General features: G+C 50.0%; 1 protein-coding gene across 1 annotated transcript in view; it reads left to right on the forward strand.

Moving 5' to 3' along the window:
• LOC107120550 (selenium-binding protein 1-like) overlaps positions 1-11,708 on the forward strand; it is a 54,877-nt gene that overhangs the window by 5,796 nt on the left and 37,373 nt on the right. The window contains exon 2 of the mRNA XM_015423271.1: positions 10,596-10,661. Coding sequence (XP_015278757.1) covers positions 10,596-10,661 — 66 coding nt within the window. The remainder of the gene's footprint in view (positions 1-10,595; positions 10,662-11,708) is intronic.

An 11,708-nucleotide genomic window follows, 5' to 3' on the forward strand; every position in this document is an offset into this window, starting at 1 on the left:
ATATAAATGTTAATATAAATAAATAAATAAATAAATAAAATATAAATAAATTTTCTCGCACCGCCACCACATGTGGAAGAATGTACCTATGTTATTTTTGCACCTCCAACAGTTTCTTGATACCTCCTTGTGGCATCCCCATACTTCTGCAGAACATAGGGTTCTTTATCAGGTTGCCAATTCCAGGTTGGGAAATTCCTGGAGATGTCAGGGCGGAGCCTGGAGAGAGGGGGGGTTTGGGGAAGGGAGAGACCTCAGTGGGGTCTAATGCCCCAGAGCCCCTCCCTCCAGAGCAGCCATTTCCCCCAGGGGGAACTGATCTCTGTAGTCTGGAGGTGAGCTGTAATTCCAGGGGATACCGAATGTCTTCAGATCTCTGACTCTCAAAAATTCATACCCCCAAAGATCTGGTTCGTCTCTGCTAGGTTCCCCTTGCTCGAAAGCCAGTCGAATTCGACTCTAGGGTTGCGGTGCTCATCTCCGTTTCCAAGCCGAAGAGCCAGTGCTGTCCGAAGACGTTTCCGTGGTCATGTGGCCGGCATGACTAAACACCAAGGCGCACGGAACACCGTCACCTTCCCACCAAAGCGGTACCTGTTTACCTACTTGCAATTTCCTGCTTTCGAACTGCTAGGTTGGCAGGAGCTGGAACTAGAGACGGGAGCTCACTCCGTCATCCGGCACTCAGGTCTTCAACTACCGACCTTCCGGTCTGCAGTTCAGTGTCTTGAGCCACCGCAGCCCCACCTCTAAGAGGCTACTCTAAGATGCTACTGGACTCAAATCTCCCTGTTCTCCTGTAAACACACACAGCCACCCGCTTGAAATGCTCTTCTGTTTAAGTTCCTTAACCGTTCTAGCAAGGGATGCACGTCTTTCGATTGGGTCTTACAGTCCCTGTCTTGGCACGTAAATTCAGGTGGGGTCACCGTGTTGGTCTGAAGCAGCAGAATAAAATTTAAGTCCGGTGGCCCCTTTAAGACCAACAAAGTTCTATTCACGGTATAAGCTTTCCTGTGCAAATGCACTTCTTCAGATACGGTGGGAAGAAGAAGAGGAGGAGGAGGAGGAGGAGGAGGAGGTGAGTGTCTGTGAGTTGGACACCCATGAATTCTTTCTTTCTTTATTAAATTCGATTCTCAACCACCCTCCCCCGAAGAGACAGAGCTCAGGGCAGTGTAGAACATAATATCATATGGAGACCGAGAAGCCCTAGGAGGAAAGGCCGAGGGACTTGGGAATGTTCAGTCTGGAGAAGAGGAGGTTGAGGGGGGACAGGATCGCTCGAGGTTTTCGAAGGGCTGTCTCTTAGAGGAGGGCAGGGAGCTGTTCCTGTTGGCAGCAGAGGAGAAGACTCGCAATCATGGGTTGAAATTAAGGGCAGGAAGGTACCGACTGGATATTAGGAATAACCTTTTTACAGTCAGAGTTGTACAAGAGGGGAATCAGCTGCCTCTGGAGGTGGTGAGCTCCCCCTCCCTGGCAGTCTTCAAGCAGTGGCTGGACAAACACTTGTCGGGGATGCTCTAGGCTGATCTTCTGGGCATGGAGGAAGAGTCACTGGGGGTGTGTGGGGGGAGGTATTTGTGAATTTCCTGCATTGTGCAGCGGGTTGGACTAGATGACCCTGGAGTTCCCTTCCAAGTCTATGATTCTACAATAATACATAATTAAAACAGATTAAAAGCAATAAAACAGCAGCAATCAGCCTACAAGATGGCACTAAAAATTCCAGCAGTGCCCCTGCCTCACGGGGATCCAAACAGGAATGCACAGTTGTCAGCAATAACTAACAACATTATACAACTGCGTGGCAACAGTGCAATTATGTTCCCTGGTCTACTGAGTGCAATGCTCTTCTGGGGGGGGTGGTACCAGGAGAGGCGGTCCCGAAGATACGTATGTCCTAGAGACCATTGAGGGCCTTGAAGGTCAACAGAAAAACTCTGAACCTGATCCGGTACTCCAGTGAATGCAGGAAGCTGCCTTATATTGAATCAGACTCTTGCTCCATCAAGGTTAATATTGTTTACTCAGACTGGCAGAGGCTCTGCAGAGTCTTTCCCATCACCAACTACTTGGTCCTTGTCACGGCTCAGGTGGGGTGTCTCCTGACGCTGCCACCACTCTGGTTCCAGGCTCCCTTGAGAAGGCCCAGACCACCCTCCCAAGACGTCCTGACCTCCATTTTGGCTGAATAATAGGCATGAGGACCAGGCAGAGTGAACAATGAAAATAGTTTATTTTATAGGAGGTCAAACAACAAGGTGCAGAATAATAACAGTAAGTGGGTGAAAAGAAACGAAATCAAATGCCCTAACACATCTGAATATATACTGTCCCTAGCTCACTATTCCAAGTGGCCCTAGACTACCCTCCCTTCCCTCAAGATGAGGGTCTCTTCCCCACAGCAGCCTCTCCTGGCTCTGTCTCCTGGGAAGAAGAACAGCTTTTCCTGCTGCTCCAGATCTTTTATTCCAAGCCTTCCTCTTTTCCTTTTGGTCAATTTTGGCTCCAAAACCTCTCAGGGGCTTCTGGGAGTTGTAGGCCCAGCCTCACCTACTGCTAGCCAGGCTCCCTGGGCCTAGTAGGCCTCTGGTGGCACAGCCCAGATCATGACAGTCCTCTTAACTGGAGATGCTGAAAATTGAACCTGGGACCTTCTGCGTGCCAAGCAGAGGGTCTACCACTGAGCCGTGGTCTCAGGGTGTTGACAAGCTCGAGCGATTCCAGAAGAGGGCAACCATTTATTTATGGTGAGAGGTTGGATGGTGAGAGGGTTGGAATTCAAGTCTTACGAGGAAAGGCTGAAAGAGTTGGGTCTGTTTAGCCTGGGAAAGAGAAGGCTTAGAGGGGACACGATTGCAGTCTTCAAGTATTTGAAGGGATGTCATGTAGATGATGGAGTGGATCTATTCTCTCTCGCTCCGGATTGCAAGACTAGGTCTAATAGGTGGGAATCACAAGGGAGTCGATACCGGCTAAATATCAGGAGAGATTTCCTAACTGTAAGAGTGGTTGAGCAGTGGGACAGAATCCCTCAGGAGGCAGTGGATGCTCCTTCACTGTACATTTCCAAGCGGAGGCTGGACGACCCTCTTTCGGGTATGTCGTAGGGCTGTCTTTCGGCTGTGCTCCTGCAGAGGGCAGGGGGTTAGACTAGATGACCTGCAAGGTCCCTTCCAACTCCAACATTCTATGATTCTATGATTCCCCACCCTTGGTCCATCAAGGTCAGTACTGTCTACTCAGACTGGCAGCACCTCTCCAGGTTCTCAGGTGGATGTCTTTCACATCACCTCCCGTCTGGTCCTTTCAACTGGGGATGCCGGGGATGGAACCTGGGACCCTCTCCATACCGAGCAGATGCTCTACCACTGAGCCATAGTCTTCTTAATAAACAGGTCTTCCCACTGTAGTCCCCCCACAAGCACCAAGAATACCGAGCATCACTTGCCCCAGACCGAGAGTCATGCTTGTAGCCACCACCACCTCCTGTGGCAGTGAATTCCATGTGTCAATCACTCTTTGGGTGAAGAAGGACTTCCTTTTCTCCGTTCTAACCCGACCACTCAGCAATTTTATGGAGTGCCCACGAGTTCTTGTCTTGTGAGAAAGGGAGAAAAGTACCTCTTTCTCTACCTGCTCTTTCCCATGCATAATCTTGTAAACCTCGATCATGTCACCCCTCAGTTGTCATTTCTCCAAGCTAAAGAGCCCCAAGCGCCCTAACCTTTCTTCATAGGGAAAGTGTTCCGACCCTTTTATCATTCTAGTTGCCCTTTTCTGCACTTTTTCCAAGGCTATAATATCCTTTCTGAGGTGTGGGGACCAGAACTGTACACAGTACTCCAAAAGTGGTCGCACCCTCGATTTATACAGGGGCATTATGATACTGGCTGATTTGTTTTCAGTTCCCTTCCTAATAATTCCCAGCATCGCGTTGGCCTTTTTTATCACAGTCGCACACTGTCTCGACATTTTCATTGACTTATCTACTACAACTCGAAGATCTCTCTCTTGCGCCAGTTCGGACCCCGTCAACGTGTATTTATAGTTAGGATTTTTGGCCCCAATGTCCATCACTTTGCACTTGGCCACATTGAACCCCATCTGCCACCTTGATGCCCACTCGCCCATCCTCGACAGATCCCTTTGGAGCGCCTCACAATCCTCCCTGGTTCTCACCACCCTGAACAACTTCGTGTCATCCGCAAATTTAGCCATTTCACTGCTTACTCCCAACTCCAAACCGTTAATGAACAAGTTGAAAAGCATCGGACCCAGTACTGAGCCCTGCGGTAGCCCACTGCCAGAGGATGTGACGGCCCTGTTGTTGGCCCTCTAGAGGAACTGCGTGAGACAAGATGCTGGACTAGATGGGCCACTGGCCTGATCCAGCAGGTCTTACGGTCTTATAATAGCCTCTCTCAGGACTGGAGCGTACTGCCCTAAATTACGGGATGTCCCCACTCCGCCTGGGACGTCGTTCCCTGTTCCCCGTAATCAATAGCTTAACGACGCCTCCTTAAGGAAGCTGGGTCACACAGGCGCATCTTCTCCCCATATCGAATCCTTAGTATCTTTCAACACACAGTTCCCGGTGATCTAAAAAGAGGCTGAAGGATCTGTTCGGACCGGTTCCCTATCGTCATAAGCCAGCAATCTGGAGGAAATGCCGGACAGATGAAAGGAAGGCCGGGAGAAATTGCTCATACCTATCTCTTGATATGCTAATAGGGATATTGTTTTCCCCACTCGCCAGAGGTTAGAGAAGGCCACCAGATCACCGCCAAGGTCTGCCGGGGCATGCAGATAAACATTAACACATAGAAAGAATCATATATCCAAACATATGTCAGCTATGCTGCCATGGGGGTTGGGGAGTTCATTCTGTGTCTTGTTAATTGCTATTGCATTCCTATCCCTGTTGCTCTTCCTTTGCTGAAACGCTTATCTCTACAGATGTGCAGGAGGAGGTTGTGATGTCTTGAGGGCTCCTATGTACCGTGAGAGACTCCTGGTTCTCAGCTTTAGCCACCTAACGGTTGCCTGACTTATCCCGCACGCGGGAGGGTGCCTAATTGGCCCACGTCATGGGGGGGGTGCATACGAATAACCTATATCCTATTAGGCTCTATTGGTTGCCGCCATTCTTAACAGTGCCTGTGTTACTGCATCTATAGCTTTGCAATAAAAGTATAACCGTTCCTGAATGCGTGTACTTCGTTGTTAGCTGTGGGTTCTGACAACATCTAAGTATCGTCTCTTAATATTTCACAAAAGATATTGCACAACCCCTGTATTAATACCAGTCCTCCTTAATTGTACAAACGTTTTAAGAGGGAGGACTCCTTTAAGTCTATTTCGAATAGGTGCTCAATCTTCCTCCAACAAAGGCCCAGGGATCCTCCTGTTTCAGGGTCTTTTCACTTTTGAGGAAGCCTTGAGCTCACTAAAAGAGACTTTTTGCAGCATTCATTGGTGAAATTTGGATAAATATGTTGGTATTTGGCAACCTTGTGCTTGGAAATATCGAACTCCCTGAGGAGGACCCTGAAACAGGAGGATCTCTGGACCTCTGTTGGAGGAAGACTGAGCACGAATTCAAAATAGACTTAAAGGAGTCCTCCCTCTTAAAACTTTTTGTACAATTAAGGAGGACTGGTATTAATAAAGGGGCTGTGCAATATCATTTGTGAGACAATACTTAGATGTTTGGATTCTTTCTATGTGCTAATGTTTATATGATAATTAATATAATGGCGAATAATTTGTAAGAAATATAGGAAAAAATAATATATAAAAACGAAAAAAATATATAAAAATTACTCGAGATACTTTGTAGAAGAGAGAAGAGATTGGATTTATACCCTGCCCTTCACTACCCGAAGGTGTCTTAGAGCGGCTTACAAACTCCTTTCCCTTCCCCTCCCCACAACAGACACCCTGTGAGGTGGGTGGGGCTGAGAGAGCTCTGACAGGAACTGCTCTTTTTCAAGAACAGCTCTTATCAGAACTACGGCTTGCCCAAGGTCATCCAGCCAGGTGCAAGTGGAGGAGTGGGGAATCAAACCCAGTTCTCCCAAATTAGAGTCTGCCCACTTAACCACTACACCAAACTGAGGAGGAGGAGGAGATTGGATTTATACCCCGCTCTTCACTACCCAAGGGAGTCTCAGAGCGGCTTACAAACTCCTTTCCCTTCCCACAACAGACACCCTGTGAGGTGGGTGGGGCTGAGAAAACTCTGACAGAAACGCTCTTTTTCAAGAACAGCTGTGCCAGAGCTTGTGACTGACGCAAGGTCACATCAGCAGGTGCAAGTGGAGGAGTGGGGAATCAAACCTGGCTCTCCCAGATTAGAGTCCGCGCATTTAACCACTACACCAAACTAGCTCTCGTCTGTAGCACGGCATTTCGTCTGTATCACGGTATCGTCTGTAGCACGGTATTTGCTGATTTTTGGTACTTCCTACTTACTGTGGGTCCTATTTTGGTTTTGTGAGTGGCATGCAGACGGCATTCTGCATAACAAACACGGAAGGTGGCCGGGAACGTGTCACGCAGGTGGGCAGAGATGGGTGTTGCCACTCCGGCACCTGTTTTTCAGGGAATTAATTGATGGGTCGTTCCCGGGTTGACCTGGACGCCCCAGATCTCAGCACCTAAGCAGGGGCAAGCCCAGATTAGAACTTGGATGGGAGACCCATTAAAAGAAGTCCAGGGTTGCTACGCAGAGGCAGGCAGTGGCAAACCCACCTCTGCTTGTCTCTTGCCTTGACCTGGATGGCCCAAACTGGCCAGATCTCAGCAGATCTCAGCACCTAAGCAAGGTCAGCCCAGATTAGAACTTGGATGGGAGACCCATTAAAAGAAGTCCAGGGTTGCTACGCAGAGGCAGGCCACGGCAAACCCACCTCTGCTTGTCTCCTGCCTTAACCTGGATGGCCCAAACTGGCCAGATCTGAGCAGATCTCAGCACCTAAGCAGGGTCACCCCAGGTTAGTACTTTGGTGGGAGGCCAGCTAGGATGTTTGGGGTCGCTACGCCGAGGCAGGCAGTGGCAAGTGACCTCTGTTCAACTCTTTCCTTTACCTGGATGGCGCAGGATAGTGTCAGCTACACTGCCATGAAAGTTGGGGAGGTTGGTCTGTGTCTGGTTAATTGCTATTGCTTTCCTTTCAGGTTAATTGCTACTGCATTCCTTTCTGTGATTTCTCTGCTGTGCGCCGAAATGCTTATCTATACAGATGTGCAGGAGGGTGTTGTAGTGTCTGGGATTTCCCTAGGTGCCGTGGGAGAGTGCTCGTTCTCAGCTTCAGCTACCTAGCGGTCTCTAAGCCTTAGCCCGCACGCGGGAGGGCGCCTAATTGGCCAGTACTGTGGGGGGTGTTGCATACAAATACCCTATATCCTATTATGCCCATGGGGCCGCCACCATTCTTAACGATGCCTACGTTACTGCATCTATAGCTCTGCAATAAAAGTATTACCGTTCCTGAATACGTGTACTTCGTTGTTGGCTGTGGGTTCTGACAGATGGCCCGTTCTCGTCAGACCTTAGTAGCTAAGCAGGGTCGGGCCTGGCTAGCATTTTGAATCATAGGGTTGGAAGGTACCTCAGGGGTCATCTAGTCCAACCCCCTGCACAATGCCGGAAATTCACAGATACCTCCCCCTCCACACCCGTAGGGACCGCTGTTCCATGCCCAGAAGATGACAAAAAAAAACCCTCCAGGATCCCAGGCCAAACTGGTCTGGAGGAAAATGGCTTCCTGGCCCCAAAGTGGCGATCGGCATTTCCCTGGCCGTGTCAGAAAGGGCCACGAGAACTAAGCACTGAGGCAACCCTTCCGGCCCTCCCTCTCGTGATCTGCCCAAGTTCACAGAATCAGCACTGCTGTCAGAGGGCCACCTAGCCTCTGGACAGGAGACCACCAAGGAAGGCTAGGGTCGAGACGCAGAGGCAGGTGATGGCAAACCCCCTCTGTTTGTCCCATGCCTTGGAAGAAGGACCACCGAGGAGGTCCCGGGTCACCACGCAGAAGCAGCCGATAGCCAGCCACCTCTGCTCATCTCTGTTACCCAAACTGGACCCGGAGAAGGGGGAATTAGCTTTAAAAAGGGTTCCAGAAAGGAATAACGTATGTATACCAGGTCTGTACATACCAGGATGGATCTCGGTAGTGGAAACCCAAAATGAAATTACAATGAAAGCGAGTGAGAGAGAAAGTGATTTTAAACAAATAGCTTTATTGCATATAAAATAAAGCAAAAGAAGGGAAAAGATAAATAACGCAGACTGGGCACATGAGAACTAAATCCCTAATTTGAGCCAGTTTCGTGTAGTGGTTAAGAGCACGGACTCTGATCCGAAGAAATTGGATTTATACCCCGCCCTTCACTGCCTGAAGGAGTCCCAGAGCGTCTTACAATCTCCTTTCCCTTCCCCTCCCCACAACAGACACCCTGTGAGCAGTGTTCCCTCTAAGCTAAGTTAGTGGGGGCTAGCTCACAGATTTTTGTCTCTGCTCAGGAAGGAGGGCTCCAGAGCAAACTAATTTATGCAGCAGCCAAATGGCTGGCTCACAACTTTAATGCCGGTAGCTCACAAAGTAGAATTTTTGCTCACAACACTCCGCAGCTTAGAGGGAGCATTGCCTTTGAGGTCAGTGGGGCTGAGAGAGCTCTCTCCAAAACTGCCCTTGAGAGAACAGCTCTGAAAGATCTCGTGAATGACTCAAGGTCACACCAGCAGCTGCATGTGGAGGAATGGTGAGTCCGCGCTCCTAACCACTACACCAAACTATGCCAAATAAGGAGCGCCTATTATTATTATTTATTAGGCTTATATACCCCCCTCCCTGCATATATACATATATATACATATAAACACATAATTACATGTCGTTGTTGTTGTTCAGCCACACAGTCGAGTCCGACTCTTCACAACCCCGTGGACCACATCACGCCAGGCCCTCCTGTCTTCCCTAATGCTCCGGAGTTTGCTTAATTTCATGTTCGTTGCATCTATGACATTGTCTGACCATCTCACACTTTGCCGTCCCCTTCTCCTTTGACCTTCAGTCTTTCCCAGCATCAGGGTCTTCTCCAGTGAGGGCTCCCTTCTCATTGGGTGGCCAAAGTTGCATAGAAACCATTAAATAATCAAAACTAGAATTCGACTGTTACCCAGATATTCACAAGGCACCATAATACAGTTCTAATCCCCAATTACCGGGGTGGGGGGGGCGTAAGAGGCAACTGGGAGGCCGATGGTTGTCAAAAACTATTACAAAGAAAACAGTCATGAGTAGGGTTGCCAAATCCGTCTTCGCCGGGGCGGGGGGGCTCCCGGCCGGCGTTGGGGGTATGCGCGCTGCCTGCGCATCCCCCAGAAGTGACGTGGGCACGCTGGGGGCGGGGCCACGGCCATACAAGGGAAAACCATAGAGTTTTCCCTTGTATGGCTGTGGCCCCGTGACGCGCACGCCGGGGCGGGGTTCCCCCGGGCCCCGATTCTGCCGCATCGGAAATCGGGGCTTCAAAGCGGGGGATTCCCCGCCCCCCGCCCACATTTGGCAGCCCTAGTCGTGAGAGTCTGAGCCACAAATCAAGCCGTCAACAAGACTTGCAAAGAAAATGCTTACTATGTATTCCAGTCCAAAGCACTGCAACATGCAACACAATAAACCAATTCCTACAAATCATAAGAAAATCCTAGTGCAAAGGTACACCGTCGTCGTCGTCTCCGGATGATATAACGACGTTTCAAAATTGGATCTTCCTCAGGAAATGTCAGAGTAGTGCAAAAGTTCTCTTGCTCATAAAGTGCTTTACAACAAGTCATGAGAGAGAACACATTCAGATAGGACGCCGATCTCAGTAAATGTTTGGGCTCAAATGTGCTGCTAAGCTTCTAATGGATCCCAGGCGCCTAGACTTAACAACTGTATTCGTATGTATACAGGGGTCATTTCGTAGAAAAAGAGGTGCAGGAGCTCATTAGCATAATTTATTAGCATAACTCATTTGCATATGCCACACCCCCTGACATCACCGGACGTGTGTCAGAAGGCAACACCCACCGCTCAGGCTCCACTGAGGCCTGTTTTGGGTTGCTGGGTGTTGGGGGGGGGGGGCGTGTAGATCTGCCCTCGCAGAGGAGGGAGAGCTTGTACCTGAAGGCGGGGGGGGCTCTGCAACTTACCTGGCTGTTTCTTGCTCCTCGTGGCCCAACTGAGGGCTGCTGGGAGCAGGGGGTGGGGCTTGTTGTATGTGCCCACCCCCTGGGCTCCTTACTGCCGGAGCTCCGCTCTTGTGCGCTCCCTCAGGAAAGGACCCCTGGATTTATACCCCACACTTCAGTCGCAGTCTCATAGTGGCTTCCAAACTCCTTTCCCTTGCAAACTCCTTTCCTGTGTGCTCCCGCAGGAAATGACCCCTGTATGTATATATACTGGCCACTGTGTGAGACAGGAGGCTGGACTAGATGGACTACTGTCCTGATCCTGCGGGGCTCTTCTTATGTTCTTATGCTCTTTTGGAAATAATATGAGTCTCTCTCCCTTTTTCTCTCCTCCCCGCTCTAGATGGCGCAGGGGGCTGTGGATGTGGAACCGGGCCTGGGTACGCAACGCCTCTGGATGCCATGAACGGTAAGCCTTTTTGACCACCTAGTTTGCTGGAGGCTCAGCCAAAGGGCGCTTTCTTGAGGAGGGGGGTCCCCTTTGAGCCTGTGGGGTCCTTTGGAAATCTGACACCGCGTGGTGGGCGCAGCAAGAAAATGGCTGCCGCGGGAGGCGGGGCCAGCCACAAAATGGCTGCCACGGCTTACTCCAATCACACAGTGAAGATCCTGGTGCTGTGCTGGCAGCTGCTGCCAAAGTCACGTTTTTAAAAAACCTGCACAGCCAATCAGAAGCCTTGCTGAGCAAAAGCCCACCCACTTTCTACGTTGGGGACCCCATGTTCTAGAAAGTGCCCTCCTTTCCCACAATGCAGCTGTTCTGGAAAGTTTTTCTCTGGCATCGGATCCCCTGGGAACGTTCTCTATCTTCTCAGCCCGAGGAGAAGAGGGGCGATAGCCAAATTAAAGCGGTTATTTCATGCGTCACCCGCCTGGGGTTCCAGGGAACATCAAAGAGTTCTGGAATCGGATGCTGAGTTGGCTCTGCCGCCTGATGAAGAAGGATCCTGCGGCCAAAATCCCTGGCGCTTCGGTGACTCGCCAGGAAGACTTCTGTGACACCGGCCAATCTTCCCAGCAATTTCCAAAGAGCTATTTCAGCCGTGCACCAGTTTCGATTGGCAAAAGACAAGGAGCCCCTCTTTTAGTCCTTGAAAGGCCTAATAAGGACCAGCAAATAGTCCCCTGTTCTGGTTAGGGAAACTATACTGAAGTACAGTTAGATTTGAGTATAGTTGTACCATAATGGAGAGTGGGGAATGGTGTGGAGGAGGAGGAGATTGAATTTATACCCCGCCCTTCACTACCCAAAGGTGTCTCAGAGCGGCTTGCAAACTCCTTTCCCTTCCCCTCCCCACAACAGACACACCCTGGGAGGTAGGTGGGGCTGAGAGAGCTCTTGACAGAAACTGCTCTTTTTCAAGAACAGCTCTTATCAGAGCTACGGCTTGTCCAAGGCCACCCAGCCAGGTGCAAGTGGAAGAGTGGGGAATCAAGCCCTGTTCTCCCAGATTAG

This window comes from Gekko japonicus, unplaced genomic scaffold, assembly GCF_001447785.1.
Source record: "Gekko japonicus isolate JY-2015 unplaced genomic scaffold, Gekko_japonicus_V1.1 scaffold992, whole genome shotgun sequence".
NCBI classification, from domain to species: Eukaryota; Metazoa; Chordata; class Lepidosauria; order Squamata; family Gekkonidae; genus Gekko; species Gekko japonicus.